This window comes from Medicago sativa, chromosome 3 (genome assembly GCF_051527215.1).
Source record: "Medicago sativa cultivar Bolivia chromosome 3, Bolivia_mono, whole genome shotgun sequence".
Taxonomy (NCBI): domain Eukaryota; kingdom Viridiplantae; phylum Streptophyta; class Magnoliopsida; order Fabales; family Fabaceae; genus Medicago; species Medicago sativa.
Window position 1 is genome coordinate 66,633,269 of NC_140751.1, and position 22,394 is coordinate 66,655,662.

The following is a 22,394-nucleotide window of genomic DNA, read 5'->3' on the forward strand; positions in this document are numbered from 1 at the left end:
CAACAAGTCTCTTTGAAGGTTTTGTTTCAAGTACACTAATCACAATTTCAAACATTCCTCGTGAACCTATTCAACCCAACATCAAGTCTCAAGTGAGTGTGTGTGTGCAGTCCAACCTTTTTCTTGCTCCTGTATAAGACAGATATTATAAGGAACAGGTTCTATCCTTAATGCTAAAGTAACCGAGAAAAGTCCTTTCTTCATTTCATATAAGAGTGATGAGAATTTAGTTAAAATTAAATTTAAGATGAACAAATTAAGTACAAGGGGCTGCAGATGCTTAGGGGCTATCTATCCTCATAGGAAATCTTTTTGGATGTAATTGTCCTTTCCCCCTAGATTCAAAATCACCCGAAGCAGTGCTGCAAAATTTTATCATCTCCGCGTAGGAAGTCATTTTGGAGAGGGTGTCCTTTCCCCCTAGCATTGTTGAATTTAATTTCCTCATTTGAGGGATTTGGAACTTAAGTTCAAATTAGGGAGTCACCACCACAATTAGGAAGTTAGGGATTGTCCTTTCCCCCACATGTTGGTGCCATTCTCCTGCCCCATTTTAACTTTAACAATTTAAGAATAAAACAATAAAGCACAATTGATTAATTTCCCACACAAACTTATACTACTTTTACTCTAAAGACTTTTAAGGGTCTAAGTTAACACTAAAGATAGAACGTGCTCCTTAAAATACCTACTCATACACTTGCTCAAAGATTGCAGCTGGGTGCTTTTCTCATTGGAGATTTTTCACAATAAAACAAGATGTGGGTATAGCAAGAACACAAGAAACACAAGAAACCACTTTCATGTACAAGAAACAACATTTTAAGAAGAGACAAAACAAAAAAATTTATGCCATATTTTACATTGAAAACAAGCTACTAGTCATGCCTTTCACTTTAAAAACAAAACAAAAGAATAAAGTTCAAGGGAGTTTGGAAACACTATGACTCTAGACACTTTATTAGCCCCCCCCCCCCCCCCCCCCCCCCCACACACACACACACACACACACACTTAGGGGAAGCATTGTCCTCAATGATTCAAAAGAAAAAGAAATTAAAAGAGAAGAAGAAGAAGGAGAAGAAGATGAAAGAGTAAAAGGGATGCGGAAAGCTCAGAATTTGCAGAAGAAAACGAAAAAATTGAATTTTTGTGACTTTCAGGCTGGCACGGCCGTGCCATCTTTCTGGCCTTCTTTGTTATTTTTGGACTTTTGGCTTGGCACGGCCGTGCCAACACCAGCACGGGCCGTGCCATCTCTCTGACTTCCCATCTTCAATTTTTTTCTTGCTTTTTCAAATCATAGTCGGACAATTACCTACAAAACAAAGGGAAATAATAGGAAAAACAATTAAATGCGTGGGTTGCCTCCCACGAAGCGCTCTTTTACCGTCATTAGCTTGACAAAAAGAAAAAACAATTTTAAGGCGGGTCAATAAGTTTCCAAACAGCCACTACTTCAGTTCCTTCTCCTGCATTGTAAACTTTTAGCCTTTGTCCGTTAACCTTGAATGGTCCGGTTTTTTCAAAAAAGATTTCAATTGCCCCATAGGGATAGACCTTGCGGATTTGGAACCGACCAGACCACCTAGACCTTAGTTTTCCTCGAAAGAGCTTCATCCTAGAGTTAAAGAGTAGTACAAGGTCACCAATTTTGAAGTCCTTTTTAAGGATATGTTTATCATGCCATTTTTTAGTTCTTTCTTTGTAAATGCGAGCATTCTCGTAGGCATCTATCCTAAGTTCTTCTAACTCACTTAATTGAAGTTTCCTTTTTTGACCTGCTAGATTTGGGTCCAAGTTAAGGTTCCTCATTGCCCAATAAGCCTTGTGCTCAAGCTCAACCGGAAGGTGACAAGATTTCCCATAAATTAGTTTGAAAGGAGTCATTCCAATGGGAGTCTTGTAGGCCGTCCGATAAGCCTAAAGAGCGTCATCAAGTTTGCTTGACCAATCTTTCCTAGAGTTAGAAACTGTTTTTTCAAGGATGGCTTTTATTTGTCTATTTGAGACCTCAACTTGTCCACTAGTTTGTGGGTGATAGGGTGTCGCAATTTTATGTCTCACTCCATATTTTTGTAAAAGTTTTCAAAATGTCTAGAAATGAAGTGAGACCCTCCATCGCTTATTACAACCCTTGGCACTCCAAACCTTGGAAAAATGATTTTGTTGAACAATTTCATGACTACTTTTGTATCATTGGTGGGGGAGGAAATGGCCTCAACCCATTTGGACACATAGTCAACAGCCACCAATATGTATTGATTACCAAAAGAAGAATGAAATGGCCCCATGAAATCAATACCCCATACATCGAAAATTTCGACTTCAAGGATGTTGTTTAAAGGCATTTCATTCCTTTTGGTAATATTACCGGTGCGTTGACAATTGTCACATTTAGAAACAAAGAGATGCACATCCTTGAAAAGTGATGGCCACTAGAAACCAGATTGAAGAATTTTGAAAGAAGTTTTTTGACTACTGGCGTGGCCACCATAGGAAGAGGAGTGACAATGGTGAAGAATACTACTTACCTCTCTTTCAGGGATGCATCTTCTAAACACTCCATCCGAGCCTCTTTTCAAGAGGTAAGGCTCATCCCAATAGTAGTGCTTGAGATCATGGAAGAATTTTTTCTTTTGCTGGTAGTTCAAGTTAGGTGGTAATACTCCTGCTGCAAGAAAATTAACAAAATCTGCATGCCAAGTTGCGTTAGTTTGCGCCAATAATAAGAGTTGGTCATCTGGGAAAGAATCATCCAAATGCAACTCGTCCTCATTGAGTTCCCTAAGGCGGGATAAGTGATCAGCTACAACATTTTCAGTGCCCTTTTTATCTTTTATTTCAATGTCAAATTCTTGAAGGAGCAAGATCCATCGGATCAACCTCGGCTTGGCATCTTTTTTTATTAACAAATATTTTATTGTCAAGTAATCTGTGTAAATAATGATCTTTGATCCTACCAAGTATGGCCTGAATTTGTCAATAGCATAGACAACTGCTAACAATTCCTTTTCTGTTGTAGCATAATTTACCTGTGCCCCATCAAGGGTCTTACTTGCATAATAAATGGCGTGCATCTTCTTGTCTTTTCTTTGTCCCAACACAGCCCCAACTGCGTAGTCACTTGCATCACACATTATTTCAAAAGGTAAGTTCCAATCCGGTGGTTGTATGATTGGGGCAGTGACCAAAGCTTCTTTCAACCTGGAAAATGCCTTTAGGCATGCATCATCAAACACAAAATTTGCATCCTTAAGGAGCAAGCTTGTTAGTGGCTTAGTGATTGAAGAAAAATCTTTAATGAAACAGGGGTAAAATCCCGCATGTCCTAGGAAACTTCTTACTTCTTTGACCGAGGTAGGAGGAGACATTTTTTCAATAATTTCAATTTTTGCTTTATCTACCTCTATACCCCGTTCAGAGACTAAGTGTCCTAGGACAATTCCCTCTCTTACCATGAAGTGACATTTTTCCCAATTCGACACTAAGTTCACCTGTTCACATCTTTCCAAAACTTTTTCCAGGTTAGTCAAACAATTATCAAAACTAGATCCATGCACAGAAAAATCATCCATAAAAACTTCCATTATATTTTCAACAAAATCAGAAAAAATAGACATCATGCATCTTTGAAAAGTAGCGGGGGCATTGCAAAGACCAAAAGGCATTCTCCTATAGGCAAAGGTACCAAAGGGGCATGTGAAAGTAGTTTTCTCTTGGTCATTAGGGTGAATAGGTATTTGCAAGAATCCAGAATAACCATCTAAGTAACAAAAGTGTGAATGCTTAGCTAACCTTTCTAACATTTGGTCTATAAAAGGGAGTGGGAAGTGATCCTTACGGGTTGCTTTGTTAAGCTTCCTATAGTCAATTCACATCCTCCAACCGGTGACAGTTCTAGTTGCAATGGATTCATTTTTATCATTTTTAATAACTGTGAGACCACCCTTTTTAGGAACAACTTGAACGGGGCTAACCCATTTAGAATCAAAAATTGGATAGATAACACCTGCATCTAGGAGTTTTAAGACTTCTTTTTTCACAACTTCTTTCATGTTAGGATTTAATCTTCTTTGGTGTTCAACGGAGGGCTTATAGTCCTCCTCAAGTAATATCCTATGTGTACACAATGAGGGGTTTATTCCTTTAATGTCATCAATGGTATAACCTATAGCCTTAGGGTATTTCTTGAGGACGTAAAGCAATTTTTCAGTTTCTACCTCATTCAAGCTTGCATTTACAATAACAGGGTAGGTTGAGTTAGGGCCCAAGAATTCATACCTCAAGCTTGGTGGAAGCGGTTTGAGCTCCACTTTTGGTGCCTCTTTCGGTAGAGGGGCTGCCTCTTCTTTCATTAGTTCATCCATGCCCAAACCTTCCATAGGAGGGCTTTCATTCAATAACTCCTCGTAAGCTTTGGCATCTCCTTCTAGCTTTATACCTGCATCATTAACTAAACATACCTCCAAACCATCACGTGTAGTTGATGCTAAAGAGCACTCTTTCACACAACGGTCAATTATATCTAACATGCAACAAGAATCTTTAATGGAGGGATTTTTCATTATTTTAGCAAGCTCAAATTCAACAGTTTCTTTACCAACATTAAATGCCAACTTACCATTCTTAACATCAATTATAGCTCCAGCGGTAGCAAGGAAGGGCCTCCCTAAAAGTATTGGTACACGGTTATCTTCCTCTATTTCCATCACAACAAAATCTGCAGGGATATATATCTCTCCTATCCTGACAGGGACATCCTCTATGATTCTAGCTGGGTATTTAATAGAACGGTCTGCTAATTGTAAGGTCATCCTTGTTGACTTAAGTTCCCCCAATCCCAACCTTTCATAAAGAGATAAAGGCATTAAACTGACGCTAGCTCCTAAGTCACACATCGCCTTTTTTTTACTATTTTAGAACCTATGACACAAGGTATGGAGAAACTTCCTGGATCCATAAGCTTGGGTGGCAATTCATTTTGGATGATGGCACTACACTCCTCCGTAAGGTTCACCGTTTCACTCTCCTCAATTTTCCTCTTTTTTGAAAGAACTTCTTTTAAAAATTTAGCATAGGTAGGCATCTGAGTTAGGACATCGGTGAAGAGAACATCAATGTAGATTTTATTCATCATTTCAATGAACTTTTTAAATTGCTCATCAAGCTTAGATTTGGCAAATCTCTGAGGGAAAGGAATTTTTGGTTTAAAGGGAGGCGGTGTAGCTTTCTCACTTTATGGTTTTTTGCCTTCTTCCTTAGTTTTCTCAGCTTGTGGTTCACTAGTCTCTTCTTCAACCTCACTAGGCTTGACTCTTAAGGGGTCTTCTAGTTGCTTACCACTCCTTAGTGTAATAGCGTTCATTTTAGGTTGGCAAATCTCTTGGATAACTTGGGTGAGTTGAGTCTCTAAGATTTTGTTGTGAGAGGAAATAGAGTCTACTTTTGATGCAAGCGCAGCAAGAGAGTCATTCAAAAGTCTAGTTTGATCCATAAGCTCCTTGAGCTGTTCGGATTGATTAAAAAGAAAATTTTCCATTAAAAGTTCAAGATTAGACTTTTGAATGACTTCTGGAACAATCGCAATACTAGGTGGTGTTGTTTCTTGAACCAAGGGGTTTTTATTAAGGCTTTGGTTAAAACTTACCCCTTGGTTGTTTCGAATAAAATTTATTTGTTCAACACTACCTAGTTTGCATTCACTACATGTTTTACAAGAGGGAGGTGTAGGAGTAGAGGTGCTAGCACTAACATTAAGTTTTTCAATTTTGTGGGTTAGTGCATCAATCCTAGAAGCAAGGTGATCATAGTTAGAGACTTCGTACATACCTGCCCTCCTTTTGGAGGGTGAAGACTTTGTAACGACTTCTTCATCGGTCCATAGAAAGAGATTTTGAGCCATGTCTTCGATCAAGGCATAAGATGTTTCGAACTCCTTGTTCATTAGAGCACCACCTGCAGCTGCATCAACAGACATCTTAGTAGCATATGACAAACCATTGTAAAAAGTGTGGATGATTAACCATTCCTCTAGTCCATGGAGGGGGCAAAGTTTAAGCATTTCCTTGAAACGCTCCCATGAATCATGAAGAGATTCCCCTTCTTTTTGAGTGAATTGGAAAAGCCTTGCCCTTAGTTGGCCGATTTTTGATGGGGGAAAGAAACGGATTAGAAATTCTCGCTTCATTTGGTCCCATGAGGTGATGGAACCAGCTCTCGGGGAATAGAACCAATTAAGAGCCCTGTTTTTCAGAGAAAATGGGAAGAGATGTAGCCTTAAGGTTTCTTGGTTTTCCTTATATGTTACAGTGAGCAGCCAAAAAGTTGAGATATGGAGATTGGGATCCTCGTCAGGGGATCCCTAAAAACAGTATTGTTGCACCATCTTAAGTTGGGCAGGCTTAATTTCAAAGTTTTCACCCTCAACCGTTGGATACACAATAATAGCATATGGCTCTTCCGTTGAAGGAGTCACGTATTCTTTAAAAGCATGTTTTTCATCTATGTCGGTATTATTTTTGTGCTTTCCAAGAAGTTAATGGTGAAGAAAAATAAAGAGTTAAAAATAAAAAGAAAGAGAAAAGAAGAAGAGAGAATTCTAATCACTAAAAAAAAGTTAATTAAATTAGTTAATTCCCCGACAACGGCGCCAAAAACTTGATAGAACCAAACCGCAAGTGCACGGCCTATCGAAGTAATAGTAGTAAGAAGAGTATTGTTCCGCTAGGGAGTTGTTCAACTTAATTAACTTAAAAAGAATGATTAGAGGAGAAGAAAGTTTGTAAAAAGGAGGTTTGATTGCTGAAGGTAAATAACAATAATATAAAGATGCATTGGGATTATTGGTTTGTCATAATAACAAATCTTTCACTAGACAAGACTTTAACTTCTAATTCCATGGTTTATACCTTAATTTCTAAAGACCGGTTTCCCTTTAGCCCCTCACCTTTTCGATGAAAGTCCGGTGAGAGTTTACTTCTAGTAACCAAGCCTATTTCACTGACTTGATTACTAGAAGATGCTTATAAGGATTAAAACTACTTGTGTCTCAATAATTGCAAAGACTATTTTTCTGACTTTGCAATTATTGTCTAGATTCACTTGGTCCAACATCAAAGCTCCGCTCTCGCTTTATGAATTGATGTTTGGGATGATGGATTAACAATTATCAAACCCTCCACTTTCGCTTCTACAGTTTGATAATGGTTAATCCATGTTAAAACGGTGAATCTAAATTAGAAATTATGGTTACATAGAATTAGGGTTAAAGCTTGGTTCGTTAGGATTATGTCATTAGACTTTTCCAACAATCCCAAGACAAAGAAGTCTACTCACTCATGTTCATCGTAGACATGGGGGAAGAAGAGAGAATACAATAAAATAAATTGCGAGAAAGTAAAGAAAGGAAAAGAATCTTTATTAAAATAATTGAATTGAAATATTCTAAAAAGAGGTGAATGTTTATGGTGGAGAGCTACTCTATTTATAACTTTACAATTGACTTAAAAACTAAGCAACTATAAGGGCAAATCAGTAAAGCTGCAACAGGGTAATTTGGGCTTGAAGAAAAGCAGCAAAAGTGGCTCTGGAGGGTGGCACGGTCGTGCCACATATTGGCACGGGCCGTGCCAAACTTCTGACTTGGTGGAGACATATGTTTGTCTCGTATCTTCGTATTTTCGCACTGTATTTGCTCCAGTCCTCTTTCTTTTGCTCCAAGACACCTTCCACCATATATTTGTTCCTAAAATAAAATAAAAAGCAATTTAAAGTAAAATATTCAAAAATGAAATAAATATGCAATAAAATAAAATCAAATCTAAATAAAACTAAACTAAATAATGCGTTAAATTATACTAAATTACGACTCATCAATTAACAAGTTTGAATTGCCCCATCCAGTGTAAGACAATTGTTGCAGTTGGAATGTGCATTCCAACTACAACAATTGTCTTACCTCTGAAATGGGGTAAGTTCAAATTAGCCAAACAACAGGACTCAAGCATTTCGCTCGACATTCATGCTTTCCTTTGAAAATAATAAATTTTTGTTAGGCTTGATTTAGATGAAGGTATTCAAGTGCCACCGAAATGAGGTCCATTCCTTGACACTTAATACCTTCATCTAAACCAGCCTAACAAGAATTTAATCTTTTCAAAGGAAAAACATGAATGCCGAGCGAAATGCTTGAGTCCTCGCCGTTTGACAAGTTTGATTACCCCATTTCAGAGGTAAGACAAATGTTGTAGTTAGAATGCACCTTATTATCCTATCTTGCAATATTACTCATTTGCATGTAACATTGTATCATATCTTGCAAAAAAAATCAAAATTTAAACAAACCCTAATTCTAAAAAAATTCTCTAAAAAAATCTCAAAACTACAACATAAACATGCAAACATCTAAACATTTAAGCAACACAAGTCATTTACTTCCTAACATTGTATGATTTCTTGCCAAAAACACCAAAATTTAAACAAACTCTAAATCTAAAAAATTTCTAATCTAAGAGAAAAAATCTAACATGTAAAATTAAAAGGTTAATGGTGTTTGATCATGAAAACTTACTTGTTATTAGAGTGTTGTTTGATTTGAACTTGAAGTAATTTTGGATTTGGGTGATTTGAGAGAGATTTTTGAGATTTTTTTTTTATTTTAGATGAGAAATGAGGAAATGAGGTGGTCTGCATGTTTAAGACAGCACGCCACGTGAGTTAACTAACGCTGCGTTAGTTAACTCACGTGACGTTAGTTAAGTGGCGCATGATTAACACTTGCGCATGTTAACTTGCGCAAGGGCATTTTTGGTAGGCTTGCAGGGCGCGAGCAAAATGTGCAAGGTGAAGAGCAAAATTCATATTGAAATTACTAGTTACCAGTAACAAGCAAACTCTTAACAAGTCCACCATTTCTTAAATTTTAGACAGAGAAACTCAGACATCTGATTTATATTTCAGATCGTAAGTCTTCATTCTAGAAGACCTTCCACTTTCCTCAATGAAAATTTGAATTCTAGAAGAACTTCCAATTTCCTCAACGTGGTCGCTCTCAGCGAAGTCGTAAGTAAGACTCATCATCATAATCATAATCGTAGTTTCTAAGTGTGAAAAGTGACAGTGAAATTTTGATTTCTTCAGCTTACGGGTGAAAATGGAGCTACAAGAGCTCCAATTGTGATTGATCTGTAACGAGATACGTCGTTGAGTAGCACATCGATATATTGCACATATTGATAATAAATTTCAGCAACTTGGTTAATTTGATATGTGTATTTTCACGGTTTTTTCTTTACGGATTCGATTGATAGTTTGTTTATGATTGATTTGTTCTATATAGGTGCTTTTAGGCATTATATAGTCATGACTTATTAAGTCATTTACTTCTTGGCTAGTCATAATTTCTCCTACATATAGGTTTTAATTGGGAGGATTTAGATTCTTTCAGCATCACATATTGCTAGCATTTGACGGTAATCAATTATAAGAGTTTTAATGATGCCTTTATAAGAGTTTCTTTCTCTCGTAAAATAACGCTGTAAAGTTTAATTGGACGATATGTGAGTTACTGTTATGGTATGTCATTGTAATTAATGTGACTTATACTATCATAGGCTCAAATACTTTCATACAGTTTTAACTTTTAAATAAACAAATGCAGTATTGGTGATATGTATGATTCTTGTAATTTCCTACCTAATAGGTTAATTATACTATTGAAACAAGTATTGTATGTACTGGGTGGGGGTCTTTTTCAAACCTAATCTCGCATTGGGGCAATTAAACCCTGCAACTCTTTTCAATTCTCTTTAAGTTGAACGACAATCCATTTGGATAACGATAAACTTACTACTTTATTACTTGTTACGATTTGGTGCACTTGCCAATTTTGTTCATCACTTCTCAAGAATGATTAATGCGTTGACACTTCTTCAAACAATGTCTCTATTATTTCTCTTATAAATAGGACTCTGAGCATTTGAAAAAGATATACAACTACAAGATTTCAACTATGGTAAAACTCTGGTAAAATTCCAAACACAAAACACTTAGGAAAACTCTTACAGAATTTAAATCATAGAATTTCTTAAATGTTTATAAATCAACTGCGCTTAACTTAATTTACCACTCTTTGAGTTCTGAAAGCATAAACACCAATCAATTTATTTGTAAACTCTGATTGTAGAAGTCCTCAAGAAGAGGCAGGAAATCGTATACTTGTGTGTATAAGTTGTGAGAGTTAACTTAAAATCAGAATTCTGCAGCAATCGTGGCACGATGGCTGGGCAACGTGGCACGATGAAGGTTTCAGGTTTTAGGCGAGTCACTGGAATTTTCGTGGCACGATGGAGTCGCATCGTGGCACGATGGTGTGCTGGCAGCGAAAAACAGAAACATATTTTTAGGTGCAGATTTGTTCCAATTATTAAGCAAAACTTTTACTATAAATATAGACCTTGTATCAGACTATTTTGAGAGAGATAGAGGGGCTGAAACAAGGGTTTAGAAAGGCAACAACAAAACTAGGGTTTGTATAGAGTTTGTCTCTTGGCAACAAAACTAGGGTTTGTGGGTTGATTCACCTTGGGAAACACTATTAGGATTGAGTCTCTTGGTTACGGGAAGAGGCTGGGATTTGGGTAGAATTAGGCGGGAGACTTATTCTTGTAATCCATCTCTTTTGTAACGTTACTCATCATATAGTGGAACGGAGGGCTGCTCTCTCCCCCAGACTAGGTCAATTTGGACCGAACTGGGTCAACAAATTCTTTGTGTTCTCTCTTCCTTTTCTCTCGCTGTTGTTTTCTACTTTTGGCTTGTGATTATAACTGTTCCATACACTTTGATTTTGGTTGCTTAATTATCCCTTGCTCCACACATCAAGTTTGTTATTGGTGTGGTTTTCTCATCGAATCCGCAACAATTGGCGCCCACCGTGGGGCAAAGGTCAAAGGATAATCAAGTATCATGGGTTCAAAGTGGGATATTGAGAAGTTTACCGGCGATAACGGTTTTGGGTTATGGAAGGTAAAGATGGAAGCGGTGTTAATACAGCAGAAGTGTGAGAAAGCTTTGAAGGGTGAAGGTTCGTTACCGGTCACCATGTCACGAGCGGAGAAGACCGATATGGTGGACAAGGCCAGGAGTGCCATTGTCTTGTGCCTCAGAGATAAAGTTTTGAGAGAAGTAGCAAAGGAACCAACCGCGGCATCGATGTGGTCAAAGTTCGAATATTTGTATATGACAAAGTCTTTGGCTCGTCGGCAATTCCTAAAGCAACAACTTTACTTATTCAGGATGGTAAAGTTAAAGGCCGTCATGGAGCTACTTGTGGAGTTCAACAAAATCATTGGTGATTTGGAGAACATTAAGGTGCGTCTTGAGGATGCGGGTGCTCTGATGGTGTGGTGTTGTTTAGAGGATGAAGAAGGTGATGTTGGTCACCTTGGGAGTGATGCCTAGTGGAGCGGTGGTCGTCTGGAGAGACGTTAAACACTCAACATCAGCCTGGAGAGGCAGTGGTAAGAATACTCATGATCTACCTGTTGAGGTGGAGTTTCAAGGTGGAAGACATAGTGGGATGTACTCATTTGCTAGTTGAGAGGTTGGAAGCTCAGCTTTAGGTGGAGTTGAACACACCGGGAGTGGTACGACTATGGAGGACCTTGGGTGCTATGCTCTAGTGGTGAGCAAGGGATTTCTTCATGAAGACGGAAGGCATTCTGGAGGTTGAAGAATGTATAGCACGGCTTGTGGAATTACCCTAAAAGTCCAAGGGTGATTGGATGCAAGGTGATCTTCAAGGAAGCGGGAGATGTCTCGTATTGAAGAGGTATGGTGTAGTCTTGTAGAACTACCTGAAATTCCTAGTGTAGTTTAGATACAAGGATCTTCGAGAAGGCGGAAGACATTCCGATGGCTGAAGAGGTTAAGGTGTATACTTGTGGAACTACCTAAAATTCCTTGAGTAGTTTGGACACAAGGATCTTCAAAGGGGCGGAAGGCATTCCGATGATTGAAGAAGTTAGGGTGTAAACTTGTGGAGCTACTTGGTGTAGTGGGAAGCAAGGGAAAGAGCAGCAATGGTGGTTGATGGTTTGGCATCATCACTGATTTGAAGTCAAGGTGGAGAATTGCGAGAGTTAACTTAAAATCAGAATTCTGCAGCAACCGTGGCACGATGGCTGGGCAACGTGGCACGATGAAGGTTTCAGGTTTTAGGCGAGTCACTGGAATTTTCGTGGCACGATGGAGTCGCATCGTGGCACGATGGTGTGCTGGCAGCGAAAAACAGAAACATATTTTTAGGTGCAGATTTGTTCCAATTTTTAAGCAAAACTTTTACTATAAATATAGACCTTGTATCAGAGAATTTTGAGAGAGATAGAGGGGCTGAAACAAGGGTTTAGAAAGGCAACAACAAAACTAGGGTTTGTATAGAGTTTGTCTCTTGGCAACAAAACTAGGGTTTGTGGGTTGATTCACCTTGGGAAACACTATTAGGATTGAGTCTCTTGGTTACGGGAAGAGGCTGGGATTTGGGTAGAATTAGGCGGGAGACTTATTCTTGTAATCCATCTCTTTTGTAACGTTACTCATCATATAGTGGAACGGAGGGCTGCTCTCTCCCCCAGACTAGGTCAATTTGGACCGAACTGGGTCAACAAATTCTTTGTGTTCTCTCTTCCTTTTCTCTCGCTGTTGTTTTCTACTTTTGGCTTGTGATTATAACTGTTCCATACACTTTGATTTTGGTTGCTTAATTATCCCTTGCTCCACACATCAAGTTTGTTATTGGTGTGGTTTTCTCATCGAATCCGCAACATAAGTAAATTGTAATCTTGTGTGATGTATAGTGGAAAAATCTCTCAAGTGTGAAGGGACCGGACATAATCCCGGGTTTTGTGGGGTGAACCAGGATAAATAATCGTGTCATTCTCTTCTCTCTTTCTTTGTTTATCTTTAGGACAATCTGATCAGTTTTAACTTACACAAAGATTTTCAAAAAAAGGCAACACAATTCAAAACCCTTATTGTGTTTTTCTCACCTTCAACTTATACTTACTAAGTAAGCAAGTTGAATCTTGCAACTCAATTAGACTCAATGCAGTCTATCAGATCAATTCAGGCTTTCACTGCAATAAATCAAAATCGGACACATCATAGTTGAGAAAACTCAATCGACCTAGGCTAATTTCGGCTTCGTTCAACAACTTGTAATCCACTCACACATTAACAAAATAGATTTATTCCTTGCCACTAAAATTGTGCTATTAAACAATTCGAAAAAAAATTATTCATCAACACATCATATTTTGAGTAACAAGAGGTACCTTTCTTAGTTCTCATCATAAGATCTTCATCAACTAGCACCAACAACACCTTCATTATCTCTCACCACAACACCAATACCCCACTTATCACCTCTATCGGACCTGCTGCGTCAACATTAAGCTATCAAGTTGTAATTGTATAAACCATCCGGAGTTCAACAAATTTGATATTATGCTTCCTAAAATGATTTATAATATCATATTGTTCTTTTAATGTTTTTTTTAAATATCAAATATAATATCAAAATATTGATTTTTCTCTCCGAATTTTGCTCCAAGACTTTCCAAAATTCAAACCACAAAGACACCTAAAGCTCGGTATTTCATTTTGAGTTAAATAAGTTTTTGGTTCTTATAAATATAGTAAATTTCATTTTTAATCCTCATAAAAAGAAGTAACATGTTTTGGTCTTATACAAATTTTTAGCAAGTAGTTTTAGTCCCTGATAAATTAGATTTAGTTTAATTATGTTTAAAATTTTGAATGTTTTTTACAAACTTGTTTAAAACATTATAAAGAGCTCCTCCATATAAAATTCGCTCAAAATTTGTTTTTTAGGTCAAAATTTCTATTTGTTTTATGACTTAATTGCAATTTTGATCCCTCTTATTTTCACCATTTTGCGAAATTGGTTATCCTATTTTAAAATTTGATAGTTTCGGTCCCTCTGTCTAAATATTTTGTTTAAAATATGATGATATAACTTGTTTTAAATGAAGTTTTCAAGAGAATTTTCTCTGGATTTCATCAAGTGGAGTGTCATGAACACTCTTTCTAACACTTTCTAACACCACTATCTTATTGGATGAAATTCATGTGGGTGCCTCAAGTTGGAAATGGATCTTCCATAAATGGTGAGACTCACAAGGTTTCACCCAATAGAAGAGTGATGGTTAGAAAGTGTTAGAAAGAGAGTGCTCCTATTATTTCTCTTTCATTAATTGTTATACCTTGTGTCTTCAGGTATTTCTTCATATCCCCTTTCTTCTTTTCTTTCATATGATAATTGTTCACCCAATTACACACATTTTTGTTGCACCATTTCTTCCATGATTGAACCCAAAACATTTACTCAAGCAAACAAATTTGAATGTTGGAAGGAAGCCATGGCTACTGAATTGCATGCCTTTGCTAAGAATAATACTTGGAGTGTGGTTACTCTTCCTCATGGCAAAGTTCCCATTAGTTGCAAGTGGGTTTACAAGATAAAGTATTGTGCTAATGGATCAATTGAAAGGTATAAGGCTAGGTTATTTGCTCAAGGCTACACCCAAATGGAAGGTGTAGACTACTTTGACACTTTTTCCCCTGTTGCAAAGCTGACAACTGTTCGGGTTCTTCTTTCCTTAGCCGCTATAAAAGGTTGGCATCTTGAGCAATTAGACGTCAACAATGCATTTTTGCATGGTGACCTTCATGAGGAGGTATATATGATTTTACCTCCTGGTTATCCCACCACTAATTCGTCTCAAGTTTGCAAGTTGAACAAGTCCCTTTATGGCCTAAAACAAGCCAGTAGATTATTGGCAGATTATTCTCTATTTGTGAAAGTTTCTGATGCTTCATTTACTGCATTACTTGTCTATGTTGATGATATAGTCTTGACAGGCAATTGCATCTCTGAAATTCAATCTGTCAAAACCTTCTTGGATAAACAATTTTGCATAAAAGACCTTGGTCAATTGAGGTTCTTTTTGGGATTTGAAATAGCTATATCAAAATCTGGAATTTTACTCAACCAAAGGAAATATACTTTGGAACTTTTAGAAGATGCAGGAACCCTTGGATCAAAGCCAGCTGCAACTCCATTTGATCCTTCTACAAAACTTGAAGCTATCGAGGGGACTCCTTTCACTGACACGTCTTCTTATAGGAGGTTAATTGGAACACTCTTGTATCTAACTAATACTAGGCCCGACATCACATATTCAGTTCAACATTTAAGCCAATTTGTCTCAAAACCTACGGTTCTTCGTTATCAAGCAGCTCAAAGAATTCTCAAATATCTTAAATCTGCTCCTGCAAAAGGCCTGTTCTTTTCTGCCTCTAGTGAACTCAAGCTGCATGGCTTTGCAGATTCAGATTGGGCATGTTGTCCTGATACCAGAAGGTCAATAACTGGTTATTGTGTGCTTTTGGGTTCTTCACTTATTTCTTGGAAGTCCAAGAAACAAAGTACTGTCTCCCGATCTTCAATAGAGGCTGAATATAGAGCTCTAGCTCACTTGACATGTGAACTACAATGGCTGAATTACTTGTTTCATGACCTGCAAGTTAATTTTTCAAAACCGGCTTCTGTTTATTGTGATAACCGATCAGCTATATACTTGGCTCACAATCCAACTTTTCATGAAAGAAGTAAGCATATAGAGTTGGATTGCCATGTTGTCAGAGAAAAGATCAATTCTAAGTTAATTCATTTGCTTCCTATCCCATCAGCTTCTCAACTGGCAGACATATTCACCAAACCTCTACACTCTACATCCTTTCAATCTATACTGTCCAAGTTGCAACTTTGTGATATTCATGCTTCACCAAGTCCAACTTGAGAGGGGGTGTTATCTATTATTTACTGATTGTTGTTTAATTAGCATAGAGGTCAATGTAATAGAATTAGTATCAGTCAACTATGATATTAAATTGTCTTAATTGTCAATTTTAATTGAATTAACATTCTAGCTAGCTGTCATGGTTTTGGCCTTGTATAAAGATAACACTTTGTAATTGGTTTTACGTACTGTGAATAATATACAGAAAATTCTCAAATGCATATTGTTTTTTTGTTCCAATGGTTCCTTGAATATTAACAATATTTTCTCATCTTCGTATCATATACCATGACATTTAAAACTTATCACATCACCTTTTTTTTTGTTAAAAAAATATGATGGAGAGACCAAAATTGTTGAAATTTTAGCATTTAAAAAAAATCATATATAATTCATTAAATGTTAAAAAAAATCTATTTTTTTATAAAAGAGTTTTCTATAACCTTCTTAGCATGTTTGTAAAAAAATCATTTAAAAATGTAAAAAATTAAACATATTTAAGCAAATTTTAATTTAAGAGAGACTAAAACTAAATGCTTTTGTCAAAAAAAAAACTAAATGCTGAAAATTTGTAAGGATCAAATCTTTCATTTTTTTTATAAGAAATACAAACGAAATTCGCTATATTTATAATTATTGCATCATTTTTCAAATAAATTCTTGACCCACCAGCCACCACTAACAATAGTAACCTGGTTCTTCAAAGTAAATCATGAGTCGGATAAAGACTTGTGTGGACCAGGACCACACAATTGGATTTGGTCACATACATAGTTTTTTCTTATTTTCTTTACTTTTTTCATTTTCTCTCTCTTCTCTCCTCTCTCTTCTCTCCCATTTCTTTGGTTGTGACCACACAATGAGGTTTGATCCCTGGTCCACACAAGTATTTTGCTCATGAGTCATGACCGTTAGTTGGTTTTCTTTAGACTTAGAATTATCACCAACGAGGAAGTGAGACCAATAATCTAGCTGTAAAGTTTTTTAATAATGGAAACTTTGCTTTCTATACTAGTACATAGATTACGTGTCGAAAGAACGGTGGACATGGAACTCATTAGACATGTACTAGGATTTTATATTCCAGGTAATGAATTATGTGGACATGAAATTGATCAATATATTTACGATCTCCGTCCTTATATGTAAACACCCTTTACCCATGTAAGCACCATTTATCTCTAATAAAAGGGTGGTTTTTAACGATTGTTTTTTGAAAAATAAAATTGACGGAATGAGATAGGCATGAAAATAGAGAGTATGTGTTACATTTAGATTTGGATAAAGCTCAAGGAAGATAAATGTATTTTTTTTCCCAAGTTAGACTTTTGTATTGCCAATCATAAGAAAAATTTTAACTTAGGGGAAGATTTTGAAAACTCTCAACTAAGTCTCTGATTATATGAATATCTTAAAAATGTCATCGACTCTATTGAACTATAAAATTGGTCTCATATTTAATCACTCAATATCAATTTAGTCTTTATATTTTAACAATTTATTGTTAATTCGGTCTCTTATTTATCCATTTGTCATCAATTTAGTCTCTAACATATTGTTTGAATGACTAGTATGACTAAAATTTAAGAGTCAAAGAATTTTTTAAAATATTCATAAAGTCATAGACCTATTTGAAAGCGAGCTACAAAATCAGAGATTTGAGGACAATATTTTTCATATATAATTATTATAGTAAGTCTTATAAAAAATAATAAATAAACAAAAGAGGTAACACAGAGTTGCTCTCAGATACTTTTACAAAGTTTTGATTTTGTTATTTGAGAATTTTTACATTTTGAACCTGGTGCTTCCTTCCCACCATGAGAGATTAATTTGAACGTGAAGCATTTTGAACCATAGTTTTGAAAACCAGCTCGGACCGACCGGTCGAACCGGTCCGACCGGAAACCAGTGAGTATGCCGGTTCGAGCTTAATATCGGATCGGTCATGTAATTGACCCTGTGAAAACCGGTTAAACTCGCTAAAACCCAGCTAAAATCGGTGACTCAGCCGGTTTTCCGAGCTAATCCGGTTTAATATTTTTTTTCAAATTTATTATCGTAATTAGTCATTTGTTATTTCAATTAAGCAGAATTAATAGTAATTAAAACGGATTCCCATGCTAGCTGCATTTACGGATTACATGTTAGCTGCAATAAATGCTTTGACTTTGGTAGAAAAATCAAATAAATAATAAAAATCAAATAAATAAAGACTTTGGTAGAAAAATCAAATAAATAATAAAAATCAAATAAATAAATATATGAAAAAACACGGGGAGAGTAGGAGTCGAACCATGCACCTCAGTTTGAATAGCTTGAATGGCAGAAAACTCAACCATTGGAACAACTGCTTGTTTGTGTATTAAAGTGAAATATATTATATATGTAAATATAATACGATTTCATATTCTATAAGGAATGAACACATGGTTTTATTTTCTTTTCAAAAGACCACATCATTAATAAATATAATATTAACACAATAATAATAATAATAATAATAATATCATCTCTCCCCAAAAAAATATACAATATATATATATATATATATATATATATATATATATATATATATATTTTAAATCTACATATTATACTAATATTAATATATATATGTAAAACAAAATAATTTTTTCGTCTTCGAAATATTGCTATACAAATATTAATATATTGTATACGTTATTAAAAAAGATATTAACATACATTCTTTCAATTTTTTTTATTAATATACATATTAGATGTTAGTTTTTTGGTTTTTAAGTGACCGAGTTATTGATTGAATCCGATTTAATTTGGTTAAATATCCATAAAAAAATTAATCGTAAGACCGAGTCATCTAACCGAGTTATTCGGTTTAATCCGATTCAGTCATGTGGTTCAACCAATGACTCAGTGGTTCGACCATTAACTCAGTGACCCAGTACCTCAGCCGAGTCGATGACCGAACCGAGTTTTAAAACTATGCGTGAAAGTGCCTTTCTTTCCACTCTCTGAGTTTTGTTCCCTCCGTCCCTTAATGTAACCCCCCTTTGCATTTTTCACATTTCTTAAGAAAAGTTGTCAGTGTAATTAATGAGTCTGTTTTGTGTATTAATATTACCAAATTGTCCTTTGTTTGTATGTGTATTAAATTTGATTATTCATATTTGAAGACAAGTTAGTAGTATTAATTAGGGGTATGTTTAGAAAAAAAGTAATAAACGCATCTAGTAATTTGAAAAGGAGGTTACATTTAGGGACAAAAATAAAATCAAATGGGTGGTTACATTAAGGGAATGAGAGAGTAGTAAGTATTGTCCCTTCTTTTTCGTTGTTCGGACCATAAACGTGAAAGTGAGACCAATAATGAGTAGCTAGCTAGCTGGCTTTTATTTGCAAGGACGACTGCCATGTTCACTACATTTAATGCACATTGCAGAAACATAAAGCCACCAATCAAGTATTTTCTTGCCCCACCACAGTTTAGGGACAACACTTTGATAATGTGGTGTCAATGTCACATGAACAACCACAGTGTGTCATTTGTTATCTTTTATTTAAAAAAAATATCAAAAAGCAAAAAATCTTTGTGAAAGAGAGAAGAAAACCATTTTTTCCATTATGGTTGGTCAATGACACATGACTTTAACACCACAATGTCGCACAAAATTTTGTCCACCAGTTAGAATCATCTCCATGTAAACTCTTCTTCATTTCTTTTATTTGAAGAGCTAAAACACATAAAAATCGTTTTTCAAACCAAATCGTGACCGTTGGTTGGTTTAGTTTTTGTTTTATTAAATGAGTGAGACCAATCAATAAATGAAGCTTTAAATCAATGATAAGACTTGACTAGCTAGGTAGCTGTGAAGTTTGTCAATAATTTACTCCCTTCGTCCCTATATCTAACCACCCATTTGACTTTATTTTTGCCCCTAAATCTAAACTCCTTTTCAAATTACTAGATGCATTTATTATTATTTTCCTAAACATACCCCTAATTAATACTACTAATTTATCTTGAAATTTAAAAAGTCAAATTTAATACACATACAAACAAAGGACAATATAGTAATATTAACACACAAAACAGACATAATAATTACACTGACAACTTTTCTTAAGAAATGTGAAAAAAGTAAAGGGGGTTACATTAAGGGACGGAGGGAGTAATTTATACGGACCCTATCCCTTCTTCTTTTCTTTTGGACCATAAGTTTGTTTGTCTGATGTTGCTGCAGAACTTGAGTATCAATGACCACTGCCGGCTACTCAGATTGGAAAACCAGTTAAATTACATCTCATTTTGTTTGATCATTCTTTCTTGAACCATCAGACAATGAGATCCTGCTAGCTACTGCATGTTGGAGAAGGATCAGGAGAATTGTTCATACGGCTTGAGCATTTGCTGGAAATAAGGTAACTAACAAACAATGATATGCTTGTCTTTTTTCGTAAAAAACTGTGATTGCTCATACAACCCGAAGTCAATATCACCTTATACAAATTATACTTGGTACTTTTCTTATTTTATGATCCATGTAATCATAACACTGTAGCTTTTTCTTGTTCTATTTAATGTTCTAAGTAGTTACTTCAAATATAGAATTACTCAAGTGTTATAAAAGGGGAAATAACATTGGATTGATAATCACATTATTATTATTAGGGAAATGTTAAGCTACTTGTTAATAAATCTAAAGAAGAAATTTTGTCTTGAAAATAGTGCAGTCAATGTATTGAAACTTTAAAAAGTAATTATTTTTACAAATTATTATTATTATTATTATTATTCATGATAGAAATTACAAACTACATTATTCATGATAGTTTAAAGATCTACTAACTAGCAATCACGTCAACGTCGATTAATTGTTGACAAACACTTATTTAAGGGAATAACTTTAAAAAAAAAAAAATTAAGAATCTGACTATACCTTTTTTTTGCTTAGAGATTTGTTTATAAAAGTTCAAATAATTTAAGGATCTACATATTAACTAAATTTTTTTTTTTCAAATATCAACTAATATTTCATTTTTTAATTATTCTATCATTTTGTAATTTGTTAATTGTATAAAGCCACCATCCAAATATTTTCTCAACAATTTTGTGTGCAGAACTTGAATATAAAGGACCATTGCCTTATTTCACTTAAATGATGGCTACTGCATATTGCAGAAACAGGCGTTATAGTGTCTGCTGCAGAACTTGAATTGGAAAACAACAATCTCATTTTGCTTGATCATTCATTCATATACAGTCTAGATTGAGAACCATTTATTATGAAGTTTTTGAGAACTATTAACTAGAAATGGAGAATGAGTTGGTGAAAGTGAAACGCAGAATTGATACAATTGCAGTCCGTCTTCCGCCTAAGGTAATCTTCTCCTTCTTACATGCAAACATAATAACTACCACTTTATTATTGCATATTTGCATTTATGAAAAATAATATTTAAATAACAATCTCATTATGTTTTCTAAAATTGTTGGAAATACTGTCTAGTTGTTGAACCATAATTATATTTCTACAGCAGAGTTGTTGCAATCACAAAACGGCCTTATTATGATCTTGATGATGCTAGCTACTGCATATTGGAGAATGATCTTCAACATTTGCTGAAACTTCTGGAAATAAGGTAACAAACATTCATACTTTAAAGGGTTAACAGTGATTTTCACCCCTGTAATATAGGCAATTTCCGGTTTTCGCCCCTATAAAATTTTCGGTTTGGATTTCGTCATAGTAAAATTTTTATTTTCCGGAAAACACCCCTCCTCCATCCAACTCATCAAATGCGCCTATGTGGTGCTGACTTGTTTTTTTATTTATTTTTAATTGTCCACATCATATTTTATTTTTTAAAATATCTGAAATTTAATTTTTAAAAATAAAAAAAATCCAAAAAATCAGAAAAATGTTCAGATTTTTTTTCCAAAAAAATTTAAAATCGAAAAAAAATTTAAATAATAAAAAATCAGAAAAAACAATAAAATTTTTTTCGAAATTCAATGATTAAAAAAATCAGAAAAAATATTTGGTTTTTTTTCCGAAATTAATTTTTTTAAAAAATTCTGGAGTTTAGTTTTCAAAAAAAAAAAGTCAGATTTATTTTTAAAAAAAATTCTGTAAAATATTTTATTTTTAAAAATCTGGATACAAATTTTTTTAAAAATTCAGATTTTTTTTCGAAAATTTTATTCCAGATTTTTATAAAATCTTTTTTGAAACGAAAATTTTAGAAAAAATATCATTTTTTTACGAAATTTTCGAAATTAAAAGTTCATTTTTTATTTTTTAAACAAAAAATTTAAAATTTCAAAAATATTTTTCGTAATAAAAAAAAATTATGTAAATAAAAAATTTCCTGAATTTTTTTATTTTCAAAAATTAATTTTCAAATTTTTTATTTATTTATTTTTCTAAATTAATATAAATGAATTTATATTATAATTTTTTAAAAAAAATTGGCACAAATGCCACGTGTACCTTTAAAAAAATAAAAAAAATTATACAGTCAACACGC

The 22,394-nt window shown here is 34.8% G+C and overlaps 1 protein-coding gene and 1 non-coding gene across 2 annotated transcripts; one reads left to right on the forward strand and one right to left on the reverse strand.

The window, feature by feature from the left end:
- Positions 1-1,422: 1,422 nt before the first annotated feature.
- Positions 1,423-1,890, reverse strand: LOC146939337 (uncharacterized). The gene has a single exon (XM_085749764.1). It carries the CDS (start codon positions 1,888-1,890, stop codon positions 1,423-1,425), a length of 468 nt encoding a protein of 155 aa, XP_085605890.1.
- Positions 1,891-6,035: 4,145 nt separating this feature from the next.
- LOC146939338 (small nucleolar RNA R71) lies at positions 6,036-6,142 on the forward strand. Its single transcript, XR_015033755.1, has one exon. It is a non-coding gene; the product is annotated as a small nucleolar RNA R71 (small nucleolar RNA).
- Positions 6,143-22,394: the final 16,252 nt, after the last annotated feature.